The sequence below is a fragment of the Schistocerca nitens genome, chromosome 8 (assembly GCF_023898315.1).
Source record: "Schistocerca nitens isolate TAMUIC-IGC-003100 chromosome 8, iqSchNite1.1, whole genome shotgun sequence".
Classification (NCBI taxonomy): domain Eukaryota; kingdom Metazoa; phylum Arthropoda; class Insecta; order Orthoptera; family Acrididae; genus Schistocerca; species Schistocerca nitens.
In genome coordinates, this window is record NC_064621.1 from 39,552,129 (window position 1) to 39,575,728 (window position 23,600).

At 44.5% G+C, this 23,600-nt stretch overlaps 1 protein-coding gene across 1 annotated transcript; it reads left to right on the plus strand.

Annotated features, from left to right (window-relative positions):
* The first annotated feature begins 2,070 nt into the window (after nucleotides 1-2,070).
* Nucleotides 2,071-18,858, plus strand: LOC126198933 (uncharacterized). Its single transcript, XM_049935571.1, has 4 exons — nucleotides 2,071-2,149; nucleotides 5,530-5,876; nucleotides 15,029-16,421; nucleotides 18,687-18,858. The coding sequence occupies exons 1-3, from the start codon at nucleotides 2,147-2,149 to the stop codon at nucleotides 15,900-15,902; spliced, it is 1,224 nt and encodes a 407-aa protein (XP_049791528.1). The 5' UTR covers nucleotides 2,071-2,146; the 3' UTR covers nucleotides 15,903-16,421; nucleotides 18,687-18,858.
* The last annotated feature ends 4,742 nt before the right edge of the window (nucleotides 18,859-23,600 follow it).

Sequence of the window (23,600 nt, forward strand, 5' to 3'; positions counted from 1 at the left end):
TAAAGTAAAGAAACTGAACTCATTCCCAAATATCACCTTTTCCGTTGGTCTGAAGACTTTTTGTCTCCAACTTTAACGTGGTGCACAATTGCTGAAGTATGGCCTGACCGTCCACACGATACGTAACAGATTTTACAAATATACAGAATTCTACAATTCATAAAACTTTGTCACAGAAGAATTAACACTGTTCTCCCAGTAGCTTTAGTATATTATAGAGAATTGAAATACGTAGAACTCCAGATATTTACAAACGCTGCACAAAGCATAACCTCACGTCTCACAACAACAAAAACAGCAGAAAATTCAGGAAACTAGTCTTCCTGTGGCAGCCTCTGTTGCGCGTTCCTCCACGAGATTCTAAAATCGACCTCTGGACTGAAACACCGACAGCAGACTTCATGTCTTCGTGGGTATACTATACTGCAGATACAGCATCCTCCCCCACTATAACAATATACATCATAACATTGTTATTTTGAAGGCCTTGTAGTTGGTATAAGTTATTGGTGGTGGTGGTTAGTGTTTATCGTCCCGTCGACAACGAGGTAATTAGAGACGGAGCGCAAGCTCGGGTTAGGGAAGGATTGGGAAGGAAATCGGCCGTGCCCTTTCAAAGGAACCATCCCGGCATTTGCCTGAAACGATTTAGGGAAATCACGGAAAACCTAAATCAGGATGGCCGGAGACGGGATTGAACCGTCGTCCTCCCGAATACGAGTCCAGTGTGCTAACCACTGCGTATAAGTTATTGGTTTAAACTTGAATGAAAACATTAGATCGAAATAAAAGCAACTACATCACTCTTAGAGACAAAACTATGTATTCGACATAATTGGTAATGGAGTCAGAGGCTGAAAGTCCATCCACTGCCCACCACTTCCTGTTTCCACGTCTATCTTGAGACTATTTCGCCTGCAACTCTTCTGCGTAGTTCATATGCACAACTTGCTTCGCGCCTCAGCGTCCTTTTAGAGAGGTCTGTCAGGAAAAGCAAATAAGCGCGGAAGGCACAACTTACATGGAACTTTTCGTATTAATAGCGTAGCAACGATTACAAAAAAAAAAAAAAGCGTGTCAGCATTGACGGCCATGCTAGATAGATTTGTTTTAGCCCTTGTAGTGGTAGAGGACATAACTGGAGCTCCGAACAATCGCAGCGGACGCGGTGGAATCGTAGTAGGGTACATGCCAGAGTCACTGGCTGTGTCTTTCAAAGAGGTTAGCCGGCCGCTGTGGCCGAGCGGTTCTAGGCGCTTCAGTCCGGAACCGCGCTGCTGCTACGGTCGCAGGTTCGAATCCTGCCTCGGGCATGAATGTGTGTGATGTTCTTAGGTTAGTTCGGTTTAAGTAGTTGTAAGTCTAGGGGACTGATGACCTCATATGTTAAGTCCCATAGTGCTTAGAGCCATTAAAAGAGGTTATAGAATGGTTAGCAACTAAACCAGTGGTGTACTGGAAAATACTCGAATTAAATCATACTGTAGTGAGTGTAGATAGTGATAGACTAAAAGTGATAGTCGGGTTTTGCTATTCGGGCAGCAAAGTAACTGATTATAAATTTAAGTGTTAAGAAGTCTTTTACTGAAGCACTTTCTGGAGAGTAGCCCGTTACGGGAATGAAACGTTGACAACAAATCAGTCACGAAATCGGAAGCTATGGAAATACATAGTTACAGAGGAATACCAATGATTCAGTGGATACACCGAGTAACTGGTGAAGAAGTAGTGCGGAGAACTGGGGAGAGAAGAGCTTCATAGTAACTAAAAGTGAAAATAGACTGCCAGGGCAATGGGATGAAAGAGTAGAGGAAGAGTGTATGTAGCTTGCAGCACTTGTACAGAGATCAAGAGACTTGCAGAAGACTGACAAGCGTCAGGAGTCGCATCACAGCTGTCTTCGAAGTGAAGCAACAGTCACAAAATCGTGACACTGGTCGTGTGGAGGCCATTAATCTGACTCTTGGAGATAAGCCCCACCAAGACGTCCTCCTTAACGTCGCTGAGCAGGATTTTATCAGTATTTATCAGCACTTATCGGCTTTCTTTCTATATAAGGCAAATGAAAAGTAAGGTCACGTTACATTTGGTTCTGGTGCTTAGAGTTGGTGTGTTGTAGCTTCACACATTAGAAAACTACCTCCAAATGGTAAGTATCCAACTTCATTCTTGCTTATTTTCTTTTGATTCCTAAACATGTAAAGAGGTCAACCAACTTGCTTTTCTTAACCATGTAGATTAAAACTGTTTTACATTAACGGAAAGTTCCTTAGTAGAACGATTAAGCAATTTTCTGACAGTACGTTGAAAGACACTGATGGCGACTTGTTTCACCTGCCGTTCTCTCAAAATCCGAGCTTTTTGTCCGTCTTAGATGACCCCTGTTGTCAGCAGGGTATTAAACACCAGCTTTCGTTATTACCTTCTCTTGTACAATCCAGAGGAGTGGGATGAAATTAAATTCGGTTCACACAGATTTGCCTTCGTAGTTTTCTTAAATCAATCTAATGGTGTGATAGTTCCTTTAAAACGATACGGTTTGTTTCCTTTCTCACCCTCAGTGTGTGGCCCGTTTCGTCTGATCTTGTCGCTGACATGTTACAGCGTAGTATTCGTGAACCAAGCTTCATGAAATCAGTCAGAAACATATACAGCAAATTAACTGATCCTTCGATCTGGCTGATTCCTGAATACCAGATGTCAGGATATCCCATTTTAGAGTTTTCAAAGTATCTTCATATGATTTGTGTACTGTTAGAGAGGACAGATTTCAAAGAAAACGAATATTTAACTTTCATTATAAGTAGTTTTGCTTTCCGTAAAGAATTGTTCACATCGTGATCACTCGATATGTAAACAGGCAGATTTGTGTTTTACTTCTATAGTACTATATCTTTTACGTAAAGATAAGGGAAGTAATAGACTAGGTAATATCTAAGTATTTGTCAAAACGATTTAAAGAAATCACTGGAAATCGGTATGGAGATGGCCGGACAGAGATTTGAATCCAGGCACCATCCGAACACGACTGAATTGTTCTCCAACTCATTACAAGCATTAGAGGAAGTTCTCATTAGCCGTCTGTGCCTCACGGAGGCAGGTCCATGGAAGCAATTAACGCGTTATGTTAACTCTCATCAAGAGCCTGGGGTGTCAAGAAGTCTGAGGGAGGGCTGAGGGGTGTGTGTGTGTGTGTGTGTGTGTGTGTGTGTGTGTGTGTGTGTGTGTGTGTGTGTGTGTGTGTGTGCCTGTATTTCGGAAAACTATAAGAACAGAAAATTGGAATAATTCATCACTTCAAAGACTGAAATTTCGAGTTCTGACGGGGAACGAAGGCGTGAGTTCGGTGCACTGCTGGTTGGGTTTAAGTTACCTGGTAGTTCATACATTCTGTATTATCGCCTTTTCTTAGAGTTTTGTTAGAGCCATGGGTGTGAATTCTGCCATTACTGTGTCATTTCGACGGATTTTTTTGGGTGGGGATGGATGTTGTAAAGGTGGGGAGGCAGTGTTATGCTGCTATGTTGGTGTGGGAACTATCACCAGGAGGTTTTCCGGGTGTAATGAACAGTGGGATGGGAGTGACCTCATGGCTTAGGGTAGGACCCTGCGTGGAAGACCACATCGTAGAGGGAGGTAATGAATTCTGTAGATAAATGAGAACATCCTCTCAGGTACAACAAGTAATAACTGGTGACAAGTAGCAGTATTGTATGTTTTGTGAAACATCTATTTGACATACTGCTTTTAGTAATTCGCTGTGCACTTCTGTGATCGCAACTGGAATAAAAATGTGTCTGTGACGAGTTCGTAGAAAGGAACGTGATATCGGAGCGACTCAAGTGTGAGTAGTAGAGCTCGTGAAACATTTTGGGTGGATGCAGACAGATATGTGCAGTTGGGGTGTAGGACATTGCGGCATGTCAAGAGTTGTTCCAAGAAACAACCAACATAACGACTATCGTCAGAGAAGTTAGACATTAGGAAATGGTTTCCTATTTAATTATCTGTGAATTTTTAGTAATCCTTGTAATTACTATGGGAGTAATATTTTTTTGAGCTGTGGATCGCTACCAGGATGAGCATGCAGCACGAGCGGTATTACATCATCTTGGGTGGTATTCGTATACTAACTCCGTCATTAAGATTTGCATAGAATAAACTATGGAAGTTTTAAATTTGGAAGAAATGAGTAAGGTTGAGGCTTTTAGTGGGCATACCGAACAGTCGTTGTGGTCCTGCCTGGTGGCTCATCTGGTCGCCAATAGCATCTCCTTCATAAGCTATGGGAATTGGATTATCAGCTAAGTTTTGTACATGTGGATAAGTTCAGATTGTATGATAAGCTCGACGAAATGTATCATTATGGATTAACGTATTGTATTTGGACAGAGTATGCATAAATATATTTTAAATATTGTCTGGGAGAAGGTACTTGTGTTGAGGACGCTGTAATGGTGGCATTGTGGTATAACGTCAGTGATTCAGCTCAGAACAGGTTTCAGAAGAAATGGCTGTGTTCGTTGAAAAGGGGTGTGAACATTACAGGGATAGTCGGCTTGAGGGTATGAATGAAATGCGGAATGGGCAGCAGTGACATTTGTTGGACGTTGTGTGGTCTTTGGAATGTAAGAATACTTCCACCGATCATGAATTTCGTGATGTCTCCAACAATTAGACGTAGGTGTAGGTGTAGGTGTAGGGACTTGTGATGAAGAGAGGTGTCGACAGGTCTCGTGGCAACTGAGAACCTGGTTTATTTGTCGAACGCTTTTGTTTCAGAGTTTTTGGACAAACTAGGATGGTGCCAGCAACGAATGTTACTTGCAGGGGACAGATGTCGTTTTCACATTGTTTAAGGATGAGACTGGATTCACAGTTTTACAGTCAGTTGTTATGAAACGCGTTTGGTATCACTATGATGGGTGTGGGGTCTAAATGAACGTCAAATGCTATATGGGAAATTTTCTGGATGACATTTACAGAGTGCTGTGGCAAATTAGCACGCGGTCACCAGCCGCCAGAGACTACTACTTTCTGTGAAGACTCTTTCGAGATCGGCTTTTCGCAATCGAGTGACTCGTGTGAAATTTCCTGGCAGATTAAAACTGTGTACCGGGCCGAGACTCGAACTCGTGACCTTTGCCTAGGTTCGCAGGAGAGCTTCTGTAAAGTTTTAAAGGTAGGAGACGAGGTACTGGCAGAAGTAAAGCTGTGAGAGCGGGGCGTGAGTCGTGCTCGGGTAACTCAGTTGGTAGAGTACTTGCCCGCGAAAGACAAAGGTCCCGAGTTCGAGTCTCGGTCCGGCACACAGTTTTAATCTGCCAGGAAATTTCATATCAGCGCACACTCCGCTGCAGAGTGAAAATCTCATTGTGGAGTGATTCGTGTGTTCGTGGACCATTGCATGTGACCGACCACTGGTGGAGTCACGTCCGCAAATACAGGAAACCTAGAGCAAATGGTGACCCACTTTGGCACCCTCACTCCTGAACTGGCGCGCACCGACACTCGCTGTCTGCTGCACAGTACTTCCGGTCGCGGTTCGTCCCCCTCCTGCTGGCGCTGCTGGTCGCTGCCGGCGGCTCCCTGGCGGCCTCGCCCCCCTGCCGCTGGGTCTCCGCCCATTACGCAGACGTCGCGCTCGCCTGCTACGGCCCCCGCGTGACGGCGCCCCCGCGCCTGCTGCCTGCGACGCTGCAGACGCTGCAGCTCTCCGGGACGGGCATCCGGGTCCTCCGCGGCGACGCCTTCAGCGGCCGACAGCTGCGGCGCCTCCGGCTGCTCTCCGTCACGGACGGCGCCCTCACCAGCGTCGCGGCACGCGCACTCTGCTCGCTCGCAGCTCTCACCGTCCTCGACTTGAGCAACAACAGGTGGGCGCGCCACCTGAGGCATAGAATGAGATAAGCATTCTTATGGCTGAGCGGAAACAAATAATACCCGCATCAAAAAAGTTTTGCACCATCTCGGTTCCGAGATATCCGGAAGATGTACACAAACCGGAATAGAGATCAGTATAAACAGCGTTTCCACCCTTCTCATTGCTCATGAAAACCATGCATCTACATCTACATCTACATCCATACTCCGCAAGCCACCTGACGGTGTGTGGCGGAGGGTACCTTGAGTACCTCTATCGGTTCTCCCTTCTATTCCAGTCTCGTATCGTTCGTGGAAAGAAGGATTGTCGGTATGCTTCTGTGTGGGCTCTAATCTCTCTGATTTTATCCTCATGGACTCTTCGCGAGATATACGTAGGAGGGAGCAATATACTGCTTGACTCCTCGGTGAAGGTATGTTCTCGAAACTTCACCAAAAGCTAGTACCGAGCTACTGAGCGTCTCTCCTGCAGAGTCTTCCACTGGAGTTCATCTGTCATCTCCGTAACGGTTTCGCGATTGCTAAATGATCCTGCAACGAAGCGCGCTGCTGTCCGTTGGATCTTCTCTATCTCTTCTATCAACCCTATCTGGTACGGATCCCACACTTCCGAACAGCATTCCAGCAGTGGGCGAAGAAGCGTATTGCATTTCCTTAGGTTTCTTCCACTGAATCTCAGTCTGGCATCTGCTTTACCGACGTTCAACTTTATACGATCATTCCATTTTAAATCACTCCTAATGCCTACTCCCAGATAATTTATGGAATTGACTGCTTCCAGTTGCTGACCTGCTATATTAGGAACTCTTCAATCCAATCACACAATTGGTCTAACAGTCCATATGCTCTTACTTTGTTCATTAAACGACTGTGGGGAGCTGTATCGAACGCCTTGCGGACGTCAAGAAACACGGCATCTACCTGGGAACCCGTGTCTATGGCCCCCTACATTGTATGTTGTTCCACCAAACAGCAAAACATTCAGAGATGGTGGTCCACATTGCTGTACACACCGGCTCCTCTGATACCCAGTAGCACGTCCTCTTGTATGTATGCATGCATGCCTGTATTCTTCGTGGCATACTATCCACAAGTTCAAGGAACTGTTGATCCAGATTTTCCCATTCCTCAACGGCGTTTCGGCGTAGATCCCTCAGAGTGGATGCTGGGTCACGTCGTCCATAAACAGCCCTATCCAATCTATGTTCGACGGCGTTCACGTCTGGAGAACATGCTGCCCACTCAAGTCGAGCGACTTCGTTATCCTGAAGGAAGTCATTCACAAGATGTGCACGATGGGGTTGCGAACTGTCGTCCACGAAGAAGAATGCCTCGCCAGTATGCTGCCGATATGGTTGCACTATCAGTCTGAGGATGGTATTCACTTATCCTACAGCCGTTACGGCCGCTTCCATTATCAGCGGCGTACGTCAGCCCCACGTAATAACCACTCCGTCTTCAGACCACGAGTTGTCTACCGGGACCATCCGACCGCTGTGTCATCCTCAGTGGAAGATGAGGAAAGGAGGGGCGTGGGGTCAGCACATCGCTCTCCCGGTCGTTATGATGGTATTATTGACCGAAGCCGCTACTATTCGGTCGAGTACCTCCTCAATTCGCATCACGAGGCTGAGTGCACCCCGAAAAATGGCAACAGCGCATGGCGGCCTGGATGGTCACCCATCCAAGTGCCGACCACTCCCGACAGCGCTTAACTTCTGTGATCTCACGGGGACCGGTGTATCCATTGCGGCAAGGCCGTTCGGCCCCACATAATGCCACCCCAAAGCAACAAAAATGGTTCAAATGGCTCTGAGCACTATGGGACAACATCAGAGGTCATCAGTCCCCTAGAACGTAGAACTACTTAAACCTAACTAACCTAAGGACATCCCGCACATCCATGCCCGAGGCAGGATTCGAACCTGCGACTGTAGCGGTGGCGCGGTTCCAGACTGCAGTGCCTAGAACCGATCGGCCACAACAGCCGGCCCCAAAACAACAGGGAACCTCCACTTTGCTGCACTCGCTAGACAATGTGTCTAAGGCGTTCAGCTTGACCGGGTTGCCTCCAGACACGTCTCCGACGATTGTCTAGTTGATGGCATATGCGACACTCATCTGTGAAGAGAAAATGATGGCAATCCTGAGCGGTCCATGCGGCATGTTGTTGGACCCATCTGTACCACGTTGTAAACATTATTCAACATGGTGGCGTTGCTGTCAGGGTTCTTCCGAGCCATAATCTGTAGGTAGCGGTCATCCACTTCAATAGTAGCCCTTGTGCGGCCTGAGCGAGGCATGTCATCGACAGTTTCTCTGTATCTCCTCCATGTCCGACCAACATCGCTTTGGTTCATTCCGAGACTCCCGGACACTTCCCTTGTTGACATTCCTTCCTGGCACAAAGTAACAATGCGGCTGCGATCGAACCGCGGTATTGACCATCTAGGCATGGCTGAACTACAAACAACACAAACCGTGTACCTTCTTGCTGGTGAAATGACTGTAACTGATCGGCTGTCGGACCACCTCCGTCTAATAGGCGCTGCTCATGAATGGTTTTTTACATCTTTGGACTGTGTCTGTGATCCAATATCCACAGTCAACGTCATCTTAAGGAGTTCAGGGAACCGGGGTGATGAAAAACTTTGTTTGATATGTATATATTCAAAGCTATCGATCTGTCGATCCTCAGTCATTGGGATATCGGGCAGTTTCACTGATATGAGCTATTATATACTTTGTTACAATACACTGTTGTGTCCGCCACCGTAGCTAAGCGGACACCGCGCTGGCTCGTCATGCCGCGGGCCCTGGGTTCGTGTTGGAGATTTTCTCCGCTCAGGGGCTGGGTGTCTGTGTCGCCTTCATCACCATCATTTCATCCTCATCGACGCGCAAGTCGCCGAAGTGCCATCACCTCAAAAGGCTCAGGCGATCAGATCTACCCGTTGGGAGGCCCTCGCCACACGACATTTCAACACACTGCTTGTTGGTGAGGTGACAAAGAACATGGGGTACCCCCTAAAAACGTGTTGGACCTCCATTTACCCGGCATAGTGCAGAAACTCGACGTGGCATGGACTCCACAAGCCGTTGGATGTCTCCTGCGGAAATACTGAGCCATTCCGCCTCAGTTGCCGTTCATAATTGCGAAATTGTTGGCAGTAAAGGATTCTGTGCACGAACTGATCTCTCAATTACTTCCTGTGAAGGTTCGGTGGGGTTCATATCGGGCAATGTGAGTGGCCAAATCATTCGCTCGAGATGTCCATACTGTTTTTCAAACAAATCGCGGTGACATGGCGCATTGTCATCCATAAAAATGACATGAAGTCCATGAATGGCTGCAAATGCTCTACAAGCAGCCGAACATAATCATTTCCAGTCAATGATCGGGTCAGTTGGGTCAGAAGACACAGTTCATTCCATGTAAATACTGACCACACCAATAGCTTGCACAGTGCCTTGTTGACAAGTTCTGTCCGTCGGTCCGTAGGGCCTGCGCCGCTCTCGAACCGCACCGTCAGCACTTACCAACTGAAACTGGAACTCACCTGACTAGATCACGGTTTTCCAGTCGTTTAGGTTCCAGCTGATATGTTCACGAGCCCAGGACAGGCGCTGCAGACGATGCCTGCTGTTAACAAAGACACTCGTGTCGGTCATCCGCCGCCATAGCCCAGTAACGTCAGATTTCGCCGCACTGTCTTAATGGATTCGTTCGTCGTACATCCCACATTGATTTTTGCGGTTATTTAACGCAATGTTGCTTGGCTCTTAGCACTGACAACTCTATGCAAACGCCGTTGCTCTCAGTCGTTAAATGAAGGCCGGCGGCTACTTCGTTGACCATGGTGAAGGCAATTCTTGGAATTTTATATTCTCGGCAGACTTTTGATGCTGTGGATCTCGAAATATTGAAATGGAATATGCCATGCGTCTAGTTCCAACGACAATTGTATATTTGCATACCGTTATCCCATAATACTGGCAGCTTCAGTGGCTCTAACCTGGTTGGACACCGCTTGAAACACCTAGTATGACAGATACACGATTCCATGCTCCATCGACTCAACTCCAGAGTTCTTCAGTCTTAGGGGCTGGCGTTTGGTGGCGTGCCACAACCAGATGTATTCCACTGGTGAGAGATCTGGAGAACGAGCTGGCCTGAGAAGCAACAGAACACTCTCTGTACCGAGCTAGATCAGCGCAAATGGAATGAGATGGTTGTATAGCATTTACGGTCGCCTACGGCTAGTCTTTTTGTTTGACACCACTTCGGCGACTTGCACGTCGATGATGATAAAACAATGATGAGGACGACACTTAGAGCGAATGAAATCTTCGACTCGACTGGGAAGCGGAGCTGGACCCTTCGCATGACAGTCACACTGACCGCTGGAGGTGACAGGTCAGCATGTCATCAGCGGTGTGTATCCTTGTATTACCTTATTCAAAGATGACGTCACAGACACCTCGAAGAAAGGGCACAGGTATCAGCTTTAACATGACAGGAACGTTGCAGCCGCTATGACATGTACCAGATAAGCGAACCCAAAGTATGCGCGTTTTGTGCTCAGTGGTACTCCAAACAACAACTATTTGGCACGTATGACTCTGACGAACACAGTCTGGCAAAGTTCATTCTCCTCAGGGCCTCCGTAGACCAAGTGCCTTGATCGTGATGCTGTATGCAAACTGCGACTTCTGAAAAGATGATAAGGTGCTACTCCTGTTTTCAATATCGGTTGCACCACTGCTGGCTCATCTCTCTCTACCATCATGTCAGTGGAAGCCGCTGCTGTGGTTACCATGCTGGCATTTCACCCAACATGGCGTCAATTATGGTCTTTCTGAAACGATTTATTCCATATTCCACCATGTTCCATATTCCCACGATCCTGACCGGTATGAGATACGATACAGCCGTACAACAAACAGTAGGCTTGATACGCCACTTTCTTGATGCTTATTCTGACATGTGCTGATTTCCATTACTCCTTCTTACACGAGACATAACACAGTCATAACCAACATACAAATGCGATTTCTGAATGAAAACCCCACTGTGTGATCTTTTCCTATATCGAGAATTAAGTTTTTTCCCGTGGCTCCACCTTTTGTATTGATTCCACACTTATACTGAACACACGCTCTCCTCCCTCTCTCCACCTCTTCCTCCCACCTCTGTTTATCTCCACCTCCCAAATCTCTGTGTCTCTTCATCTGCTCCAGCGTCTCTTTGTCCACTTTTCAACGCATCTCTCCGACAGTATCTTCGTTTCATTGTGACCATATCTCTCTCCCCCTCTCTCTTTCCGCCTTGCCCTCTTCCATTTCCACCTGTCTATTAGCCCTGCACACCTTCCAACTGCCTCATGCATCTCCTCCTGTTCCCCTCCCCTCTATACATTTCCTCCTCTCCCTCTATCCATCTCAAACTGTCCCTAGCCATGCTCATTAGCATGCTAGCCCCTGAAATACAGTTCAGTAAAGCACAGCATGCCGTCCATGTAGCATGGGCTGTATATATTTGCCTTTGACATGCAGACTGCCATGCAAAGCAGATTGATAGAGAAGGCCGATATTACTCCAACACAAAATGCCTATCACGCAGGACTGGAAAACCGTTTCTTGCTATTGACATGTAGGGTTCTCAGCAAAACAGGTTGGTGTGGCTGTCCAATACCATACCCACGCATGTCTGGTGTGCATGGCAGCCTATGCGGCAGGGGATGGGAAAACACGGTTTTTCCCATGCCTCCACTCCTTCTGGAGGTATTATAGCGCCACTACTCGTTAGGCATGTCGTTTCTGTTGTTTCTGTGCTAAATTTGATTGAAATCGATGCAGGGTTCTGGGGGATCCCAGGCATACACACACACACACACACACACACACACACACACACACACACACACACACACACACACACACACACACACATATATATATATATATATATATATATATATATATATATAACAGATCTACAAGAGGAAGTGCAATATTTTTTTTTGTCTGTAAGCAAGTTGATTTTATTCAGAATTCCAATACACCATGTTATTCCGCAGTCTTTCGGCTACAATTTCCATTCAGTGTGACACCCTTACGCCACCTTAGTGGGGAGGCCTATACTCCCTCGTGGTACCACACTACCGGCCGATGTCAGAGGCAACGTCTGGCTGCATCAAAAACTTCCCCATTAATAAATTCCCCATCATCCTCGCACTGCTTCCGACATAGTTTATTATTCATTGGGCCAAACAGGTGGAAATCGGAAGATGCGAAATCCAGGCTATATGGTGGATGAATAACATTCCCTGGTGACGAACGCGCTGAAGTCGTTTCAACGATTTCCTGAGGGTAGGACAGTACACTTGATCGTTGTACCATGAAGGAGGACTTCATACGGAATAAGTCCTTCAGAGTCCCAGAAGACCGTAGCCTTAACTTCTCCGGTTGAGGGTGCGGCATTGAACTTTTTCTTCAGAGGAGAGGCGATGTGGCGCCACTGAGTCGATTGCCGTTTTGTTTTCGGTACGAAGTGATGAACCCATATTTCATCGCCTGTGAGGATGTTCGACAAAAAATTGTAACGATCACCCTCGTAACGCATAAGAATTCAGCTGAGATGGTCTTTCGTTGACCTTTGTGTTCTTCTGTTATGCGGCGAAGAAGCCAGCGGGCTTTGAGTACCCCAAGCGGCGAACGAGTGTGTCAGCACTGCCAACGGAGATGTCCGCTTGTGCAGCGATGTGTTTGATTATGACCTGTCGTCACATCGAACTAGCGTACCCGCACATGCAATACTGCAGGAGGCACAGTTGTGCTCGTCCGTCTGATACGCGTGAGATTGGACAGGTCTGCGAGACTATATTGCCACGATGTCAGACGCCTCGCCCAACGACTCACCGTGCTTTTTGTTCACAGACAGGTCTCCGTAGACATTCTGCAGGTGCGTATCTCCCATGCTCTGGTTTTCCGCCAAAAGAAACCAATGGGGAGTATCTGCGTGGATCGCACCTCCATTACGGACGCCATTTTGAAGGCTACATATAGCGCCGCCACCTATGGGAACTTCATGAAACTATAGGGGCTGAAGCCGGAGTATTTCGCAATGTCCCACAATAAATTTCGCATTTTTAATAAATGTGTTGCATTACTACTCCCACATTGTGCACTGAAATGTTAATCAATTGAATTCCAAGCATGCAGTAGACTCCGTGTCAATTAGACATGGGTTGGATGCCTCATTGACGGTCCTCATCTACATCTACATCTACATGATTACTCTGCAATTCACATTTAAGTGCTGAAAGAGGGTTCATCGAACCACAATCATACTATCTCTCTACCATTCCATTCCCGAACAGCGCGCGGGAAAAACGAACACCTAAACCTTTCTGTTCGAGCTCTGATTTCTCTTATTTTATTTTGATGATCATTCCTACCTATGTAGGTTGGGATCGACAAAATATTTTCGCATTCGGAAGAGAAAGTTGGTGACTGAAATTTCGTTAATAGATCTCGCCGCGACGAAAAACGTCTTAGCTTTAATGACTTCCATCCCAACTCGCGTTTCATATCTGCCACACTCTCTCCTATATTACGTGATAATACAAAACGAGCTGCCCTTTTTTGCACCCTTTCGATGTCCTCCGTCAATCCCACCTGGTAAGGATCCCACACCGCGCAGCAATATTCTAACAGAAGACGAACGAGTGTAGTGTAAGCTGTCTCTTTAGTGGACTTGTTGCATCTTCTAAGTGTCCTGCCAATGAAACGCAACCTTTGGTTCGCCTTCCCCACACTATTATCTATGTGGTCTTTCCAACTGAAGTTGTTCGTAATTTTAACACCCAGGTAGTTAGTTGAATTGACAGCCTTGAGAATTGAACTATTTATCGAGTAATCGAATTCCAACGGATTTCTTTTGGAACTCATGTGGATCACCTCACACTTTTCGTTATTTACCGTCAACTGCCACCTGCCACACCATACAGCAATCTTTTCTGAATAGCTTTGCAACTGATACTGGTCTTCGGGTAACCTTACTAGACCGTAAATTACAGCATCATCTGCGAACAACCTAAGAGAATTGCTCAGATTGTCACCCAGGTCATTTATATAGATCAGGAACAGCAGAGGTCCCAGGACGCTTCCCTGGGGAACACCTGATATCATTTCAATTTTACTCGATGATTTGCCGTCTATTACTACGAACTGCAACCTTCCTGACAGGAAATCACGAATCCAGTCGCACAACTGAGACGAGACCCCATAGGCCCGCAGCTTGATTAGAAGTGGCTTGTGAGGAACGGTGTCAAAAGCTTTCCGGAAATGTACAAATACGTAATCAACTAGAGATCCCCTGTCAATAGCGGCCATTACTTCGTGCGAATAAAGAGCTAGCTGCGTTGCACAAGACCGAGGTTTTCTGAAACCATGCTGATTACGTATCAATAGATCGTTCCCTTCGAGGTGATTCATAATGTTTGAATACAATATATGCTCCAAAACCCTACTGCATATCGACGTCAATGATATAGGTCTGTAAATCGATGGATTACTCCTACTACCCTTCTTAAACACTGGTGCGACCAGCGCAATTTTCCACTCTGTAGGTACAGATCTATCGGTGAGCGAGCGGTTGTATATGATTGCTAAGTAGGGTGCAATTGTATCAGCGTAATCTGAAAGGAACCTAATCGGTATACAATCTGGACCTGAAGACTTGCCCGTATCAAGCGATTTGAGTTGCTTCGCAACCCCTAAGGTATCTACTTCTAAGAAACTCATGCTAGCAACTGTTTGTGTTTCAAATTCTGGAATATTCCATTCGTCTTCCCTGGTGAAGGAATTTCGGAAAACTACGTTCAATAACTCCGCTTTAGCGGCACAGTCTTCGGTAACGGTGCTGCAATTTCAACTGCCAGCAGCTTATTTTAATCGTAAAATAATAATCTTAGTCACACCATTCCTCTTGTTCACGTATCAAGTGCTGCATTGTTGATTATCTGGTTAGAAGCTACATAATAGCTGAGATTTTTCATAGTTTTAATTTCTCATATATTAGAAAAATTCCTCCTAGGCGTCGAGAGGGAGCGGTAGTCGAGGTCTCATCTGTTTGTTCCAGACTTCATCAGGTGGACCCCTCCAGCTTCGAGTGCAACCGCCATCTGCGCCGTGTCGATCTGTCTGGCAACACTGGTCTCCGTCGACTGCCCGCGCTGGTCAGCGATTCCGTTGAGACTGTGGATGCCGACCGCTGCAGCATCGCAGACGTCGATGTCGGCGACCTGCGAGGACTGCCAGCTCTCAAGGTCCTCCACCTGAGTGGCAACCCCGGCCTCGACTGCCGGGGCGTCAAGCGGAGACTCGCTCGATCTTATCCGTCACTGGTGGTCGTCTGTGATGACTCGCAGGCGTTCTCTGGAACAGCCAAACTTTCCAGCGCTCAGTCGCCTTCTGATACCTCGAATAATTCACCGCAACACGTGACATCTACTGAGACGGACACAAGGCGAGAGATCGACTTCCAAAATTCAGTTACGCAATTACATATCGAAGACCAAAAAGTCAGTACGGCAGTGACGCCCTCTGAAACGGTTGCGGGGCCAGAGATCGACTCCAAAAATTCTCTCACACAGTTACATGTCGAAGACCAAAAAGTCAGTACAGTTGTGACATACTTGGGAACGGTTACAGGAAATCACATCGACTCCAAAAATTCAGTTACAGAATTACTCGTAGAACAAAAAATCGATACAGCTACAAAAAGTCTCTTAGACCTTACTACAGAAGTTCCTATAAAGCACAGAGCAGAGACCTCTGCACAGTCGCCTCACGCTTTCACGAAAATTAAAAACGAAAATATTTTTGTGGTTACCAATCCCAAAGAATTCTATGAACTTGATTCCATTTTCCTTATCTCTATGGGCGTATTGCTGCCGTCGATATTGTTGTTAACACTATTGGTGTTCTACTTGAAAACAAAAGCTAACGATTAATGGCCTTGTTGACTGATTCTTTCGTAGAGTCTACGTACAACAACTCCAAGTGCGACTGGTATCTGCCTCAGAAAACAGGAGAAGATATAGCTAAGCGATAGCAAGAAGAAGAAATGCTAGTCGTACATCATTTCGTCAGCAGCTACTCAGAAGAAGACCTAACTTTTGACGCACAATCCCCCCAAATTGTGCTGCGAACCTGTTGGAACTTTCACGATAGGGGGAGTCTAATGATACAGCTGTTGCGTCACTGTTAACAGACCTGAGAATCAGTTTCGCAGCACAAAGCCAGGGATTTCCTGGGATCGAGACTGGGAGATTGTTCTTGCGTTCATTGGTACATTGTACGAAACGATTTATTACTAAACAATTGTTACAAAGATTTACTAAGCACACGGAAGCGAACATATGAAAGAAATCACAAAATGTGAAGCTACAACACACCAGCACCAGAACCAAACGTCTGTTGTGAAGCTGCCCAAGGTACAGTGAAGCCATCAGTTTGAGAACAAAGCCGGGGTAAGTTATGCAAGAGTGGCCTAATTTTTTCTTAAAACCATCAGTTTCTCAAAACCTTAAAATTTTAGTACAGCTAGTATATTTAAGAGTCATACACTACCAGTATTGCTTGAACAAGTTGGGAAACTGCATTAATCAGGATAACGCTCTCATTATTAACAGTATATTAATTAAGGTGTGTTACGGCAACGAGAATAATTCTACGCTTCGCAGTGGAAGTGTATGTTTCAGGTAAGTTTCATTTATTCTACGATGTATTCGTCTTAAAAGACAATGTAATTACTCCAAAAGTCAGGAGTGCAGTTGTTGATGCGTGTATCTGGAATTTACGTAAAACTCATGACTGCCATTTCTTCCTCATTATCTCAATGTTACTGTTGATTAAACACAGTTGTGGGCACGTCAATCTATTCTAACGAAACAATAATATGTTCTTCTCCACTTGTGACGTCTTCTCAGTGACTTTTTCATACAGTTGGTCCAGCAGATTACATAGTTTCGGCAAATTATTGCACCACCCTTCTCAATGTAGCCAGCAGAATCTATTTTGTGTTCCAGGAAATGCTGTCCGTTGATCTTTCTTCGTCACCACAGCAGAGAGTCCCCAGCTTCCATTAAGTGCTTCGATTTTGATTAGATTCAATGAGCCCACAGTAACAAAACGGAGCACAAGATTTTTGGTGGGACCGATGACCTCGCTGTTTGGTCCCCTTCCCCAAATCAACCAACCAACAAAATTTCTTGAATTAATATTAAACAGATTAAAACTGTTGTGTCTAGCTCATTCAGCATAGACACAATGAGGTAGCTAGGTGCACGCTAAACTAACGCAGACGGGCTTGAAGTTCTGGAACATGAGACTTATTAATGAATAAGAAGAAAAGTACGTAGATGTTACTTAACTTTTATTCTCTTGTTGGAATACATCTCTTGAATAGTAGTAAGCTATAAGCACTGATACAAATGGCGCCTTGCTAGGTAGTAGCTATGGACTAAGCTGAAGGCTATTCTATCTGTCTCTCGGCAATTGAGAGGAAAGCTTCGTGCGTCTGGTCGCAAGCTATGGCGTCCGTACAACTGGGGCGAGGTCGAGTCCGTGTCTTGTGACCTGCCATGTGGTGGCGCTAGGTTTGCAATTACACAGTGGCGACACGCGGGTCCGACATGTACTACAGGACCGCGGCCGATTTAAGTTACCACCTAGCAAGTGTGGTGTCTAGCGGTGACACCACAAAAACATTGTTTATATGTTCGGTTCGTATTTTCTTTCCGTCAAAATTCCATAGAGGTGGCACCCACCTTTCTCATCAAACGTTTTTCTCTGGATCCTTTTCAAGAGAAACATGACACCATAGAGTTCAGTTACGCATTTATTAACAGACATCCTGTATAGTGACACGCAATATTAAACAATGAATATTATAGCACCACTGTATATCATTTTCACCATTAAACGAAAGACAGAAAATACATGTAATTTGAAAATCCGTGAAAAGAAAATTGCCCCCAGGTGAAACTGTCACCTGTCTTACGTTATTATTTGTACCAATCTAATATTAACAAAGTAAGTAATAATTCGAAAAAGAATCATCTCTAGTACATTCAACTGGATTACTGACAATGACTATAGTTGTATTGGTGTATATTGTTTCACTCTGAGGCCAACTGCTGTAGAGCAATTCTACGACACAATGCTTAAACCTGTTGTGAAATCGGTTTTTTTGTGTCTCCTGTAAAATTTACTTTCTGGGAAATGGTCCCTTTTCCAACACACCGATTAGGTTTTAGACAAAACATATATAGGAACAGCTACGGACGATACTCATTTATTTTTAATTTTATTATTGTAGTCTGTCAAACTCGCCATAATTTTACATATAAAACCAGTTTCGGCTGGCATATTAATTTGCGGGCAGTGGTGAAATATATGCACATTATTGCCGAAGCTGCATCACCTTGTTCAAACAGTACTGGTCATCGTGTATGGCTTTTGATCCTAACAGTTATACCAATTTGTACTTTTTTAAGACTTCTATCTCTCCGACAGTTCGAGAACTTTTCTCTTTGCCATAATATTTCAATAGAGCGTTTGTTTTCTTCGATCTCATGGTCTTATATGTTTTAGCAGCTGAACAGTAATTTCAACTTTCCACCGTTTCTCCATGTTTGCATATTAATTTTAAAGATTTCAGTGTCAAGTCATCTGATTCATACCAATAGTATTCATGCTTCTTACTAATGCAGGTGTGTTTGGTTTTTCCGCAGATTCACGGAGTCACTGATTTGAACTTTTCGTCATAAAAGCCGACTGCAGACATTACACCATGGCACATAACGTCCATCACATATCAGCGAAGAGAATTTCTTCCAAACGTTATTGTAACAAAATGTACAAGCTTCACAATAACGAAAGAAATAAAAAAAATCGTAAAATAAATTCTGCCTCGAGTCTTACTTATTTCATTCCCAGGAATTAATTTCCTCGTTATGAAATGTTCTGATGCTACTTATGCATAAAGAGAGTATTATAGTCATGTCTGAAACAGAGACCATTAATTACCCAATTTATTTTTTTAATTTGTGAGAATATTCGTTCACAAAGGTACCGGATTAATGCATGGCCTCCGTGTTCAGAAGACAGTGCGGTGTCTCCGCGATGCTTTCGGGCTCTCGTGGCACCAGTAATTGAGATGTTCTTTTTTATAGACAACAAACAGGCTTGGGTCTATTTTCTAGCATGCGATTGTCATGAAAGCTACACTACTTACAAAACATCAAATTTAAACCAAGAAGACCCACAGAGACTGCCTTAGGGACTAACAGTGACCGCTTTTTAAATTAGTTTTATTATCTATTTCTGCCTCATGCCGAAGTAGGTAATAAATCATTTTTAAAGAAGAATCATTTACCATAGAGTATACATGTAGACCAAAATTCTGTCTTTCGTACTAAAAGGAAGTTAGCAGCTACAGAACGTTTATATTTTATCGATTGTTACCGTTGTAATGTTTCATTTATTCCTTTTTTTAAATATGGTAACTTACAGGGATGTAAAATACATTGCTTTGAGCGAATTTATTGATGGCACCCTCAATGAATGTATGAAAACTTTTTATGTAAATTCAGGCGGAACGGTTATGTCTGAAACACATTCCTGAGCTTAGGTAGACTCCTAAGACTGTTTTATCTTGTTTAGTGTTGAAATGACCACAGAGGTGGCTGTACACAGCAACGATACACTAAGCAGAGTCGAATTAAAAATGTCAGCCATAGCTGCAACTAAGCTTGCTGCTACAGTAAGTAGAGAATGAATTCTTCAAATTAATAACGTACCAACGATTTTAGTGGTATTAAGTTTCGGAACCACAGTGGGTTTTTTTCCAGTAAATATCTGTATGGATAATTATTGTACTTACGTCAATTTTCGAGAAACGTGTTCATTAGGATCTAGTGATGCCATTCTTTAGTTGGACAAAAATAATGAGGCCTTGGAGACTTTTTCTCAGTTTGAAAATGGACAGTGAAGCTTCGTGGAGTCTCAGCGAGACACAAACTGGCAGTTACCTAAGGAGCCAGTTATTTATTCGGTCTCTACAACTAAGTACTTAAGGATCTCATAAAGCTGTCTTTATATATGTTCGGGTTGATGTTCGTCTTCCCATTTCAATTCATTATGATTGTCTTCAAAACCGAGGAACAGTTGATTAGCTGTCCAAGTTGGATCACATGGCCTAATATTACTCCTTTCCTTTTCTGAACAGAATATCTGACCTCATGTGCTGAGAAACACTTTCAATCCAAAATTTTTTTCTCGCAAATTGGATACAGTCTGATGGCACTGCTGCACAGTGGTCTTTCGCTTAGCTCTACATATCATGGCTTGCGCAGCCAATGCGGAACAGCCATGGTAGTAGTGGTATTTAACTCCACAGGGCCGAAAAATAGTAACAGCACTGCAGTTACGTATTTTTGGAGATAGTTCAGAAACTAAATACAGTGATCTGTACATGACTTGTGTGGCAATTACACTGTGGCAGAGACAAGCAAGGATAACGTGAATACTTCATCTGTGTAGCAGATTCTCTAGATAGTTTTATGTCCGTAGGTTGTACGGTAGTCTGTATTGCACGTATAGATTGATAATTCCACAATTAACTCGAGAATGAATATTTATTGCAGTCTCACCAGCGAAACGATAACAGAAATGATCGTCCTTGATATCAGTGTGAAGGTAGCAACTACAAGAGTCTGTCGTGGTCTGAATCGTGACGCAGATCCTCAGGTAGGTCGTGACGTAACCACTGCTGCTCAGCTACACCGTAGCACTGTGTCCCAGGGAGAGCGCTGACGGCTTCTGAGCGGCGTACCGGAGCGATGCGGCCTGGTGCAGACTCGTCTGTGCTCCAGCAGATGGGACACCGTGGCATGGTCGCTGGAGCTCTCTTCCGTTCATTTTTATTTCGTCCGCTTCCGCCCCACCCCCCCCACCCCCCCACCCCCCCACCCCCCGCTCCCCCAGATGGATCTGGAGTGGGATGTCAGTGGATGCAATTTAAAAAATTTAAAAAAAATAATATAACAGCTGGATATGGCGGTTGGCAAAAATAAACGTTTTCTACAATAAAAGACCTATCGTCAGTTGCATAAGTTAAAATATAAAAGGTTCATTTGGTTATTAATTAAAATAAAGACACTCATGAAAGGAAAAAGTGTTGCACACAAATATATAGAAACAGATACACAATTACATAAGATAAAACGGAAAGGCGATCTGTTGACAGATTAAAATAGAGACATAGACAAGTGAAGAGATCAGTGAATTTAGACTGTCAGGGATAAGGGTATCATGGGAACTTAGCATTTATTGTCTAGGAGGGAGTCTATGTGGGTGGATGTTTGGAGGAGGGACTGGGTAACGGAAAGAACGGTGAGGCTCCGAAACAAGACTGACGAAGTGGGTGGAGAGGATAGGAATGCAAGGGAGCCCTGACGAGGCTGGACGGAAGGAACCTTCTAGATCTGGTAGAACGTGTATATATCAGGGTGGGTTACATGGTCGGGTACGGGAAGGCGATTAATGTTCCGTTGGGTGAAGGGTGTGGAGATGTAGCATTGGGAAATGTGGTGCTAGAAGTGCGTCACAGTACCAGTATCAGTGAGCAGGGGATATGCTAGTGTGTGGTTAGTATCAAGTTTACGGGTAACGTAGGATACTCGGAGGTATTCAAGATGGAAGAATAGGCTGGCGAATTTTATAATCTGGTAGAGGCTAGGCGGAGTGCGTGGCGTTTGAGGATCCCTAGCGCGTGATAAAGGGAAGGATGGGTCCGATCAACGTGCGGATGTTTGGGGAGGGGTGAAATCCCCATGTTCAGTCGATAAATAGTTTTAGTAATTTTCGTCTACTGTGGGCTGCTCTGTCGAATGGTTAGTAGATGGAGCTTCCATGTTACTCAATGATCAAGTATTACTCCAAAATAGTTTAATGTTTTAGTTAACTGGATACGACGATCGTATATGGTAAGGTGCAACTCGTCTGGTTGGAAGCTGCGGGTGGTTCGGCCTGTAATTATTGCCTGGGTTTTGGTGACCGCTGGCTCGAAGGCTTCTTCTGGGTAGGTTGCTCCCGTTGGTCGTTTGAATGGAGTAAATTATCCGAAAATGTGTCTGCCGTTATCTGATCTGTGGTGGTAGGTAGTATGGACGTCTAGGTGTACTGGCTGTCTTCAAGCGTGCCTTAAAGTGATACATACTAAAAATAAACTCGCATGGTCCTACTGCCTGTCAGGAAGTGCCAAGGGCAGCATAAAGCATTCGGTATTCTTCGCATGGGGGCGTGCGGTGATGATTGTGTCTTCTGATACAGCTTTGCTGCGTGTTCCTGAAATTGTGCAAGCACAGTTGGTTCCCTCGTAGATTCGTGAAGATAGCAGGCTGAGAACCTGAAGCGTGCACCACGGCTTAAGAACACCGCGGAGGAATATCCGCAACCTCTCGGGATCACTTGTCAGGATAAAAACGTTGCCGAACGAATAACTCTTAATGCATCTATTAAATGAAGCTTACTGCCAGAGGAATATGGGTTCTGTGCTATCAGTGGTAAATGGTTTCCTTTAACAGGTATCGTTTTCATTTCGTTAACTACAACAGTTCCAGAATTCTACTCTTTATCGTGAAGGTTTGACTTTTGGTTCTAAAACTATGTTTTCAGATCTAATATTGGTTACTCTTTCCTGCTGCTGAGGATTCGAGATGGTTGATTAAAAGCTGTGTAGGACAATACTAGGCAGAAGACATTCCAAGTAGTCGAGATGTGGTGGTACAGAAGGACGTTGAAAAATAGATGGCCTAATAATATGAGAGACGAGAAGTTTCCCTACAGAATCGTCGAGGAAGGGAACATATTGACAACACCGACAAGAAGAAGGAACATCATGATAGGACATGTGTTAATTTATTTATTTATTTACACGTCAAGTTCTGTAGGACCACATTGAGAAGCACATCTCCAAGGTCATTTAACGTGTCAGTACATGAAATTACAACATAAAAGTAATAACAGATAAATATAAAATTTTTATGAACTCAAAAAAAGTCAAGCTATAAGTTTAAGTAAACGCAATCAATAATATTTTGTAGCAAAAGAATCAGCTAAATTTTTCTAGGAACTCCTCAACAAAATAGAGCGAGTGACCCTTCGAGGAATCTCTTCAGTTTCAATTTGAAAGCACTTGGATTACTGCTAAGATTTATGAATTCTTGTGGTAGCTTATTGGAAATGGATGCAGCAGTATACTGCACACCTTTCTGCACAAGAGTTAAGGAAGTCCGATCCAAATGCAGGTTCGGTTTCTGCAGAGTATTAACTAAGTGAAAGCTGCTTGTTCTTGGGAATACGACGATATTGTTAACAAGAAGCGTGCGTAAAGATTACGTATATTGAGAGGACAATGTCAAAATACTCAGACTAGTGGAGAGGGGTCGACTAGTAGTTCGTGAATTTACACCACTTATTGCCCTTACCGCCCTTTTCTGAGCCAAAAATATCCTTTTAGAATGGGAAGAGTCACCCCAAAATACAATACCATACGACATGAGTGGATGAAAATAAGCAAAGTACATTAATTTTCGTATCGAACGATCACTTACTTCAGATAGCGTTCAAATAGAAAAATGGCA

What these genes read in the sequence shown, in the direction of transcription:
- LOC126198933 (XM_049935571.1), top strand. An exon ending in CTCGACTTGAGCAACAACAG is followed by an intron (nt 5,877 to 15,028) that starts GTGGGCGCGCCA and finishes TGTTTGTTCCAG; the next exon opens with ACTTCATCAGGTGGACCCCT.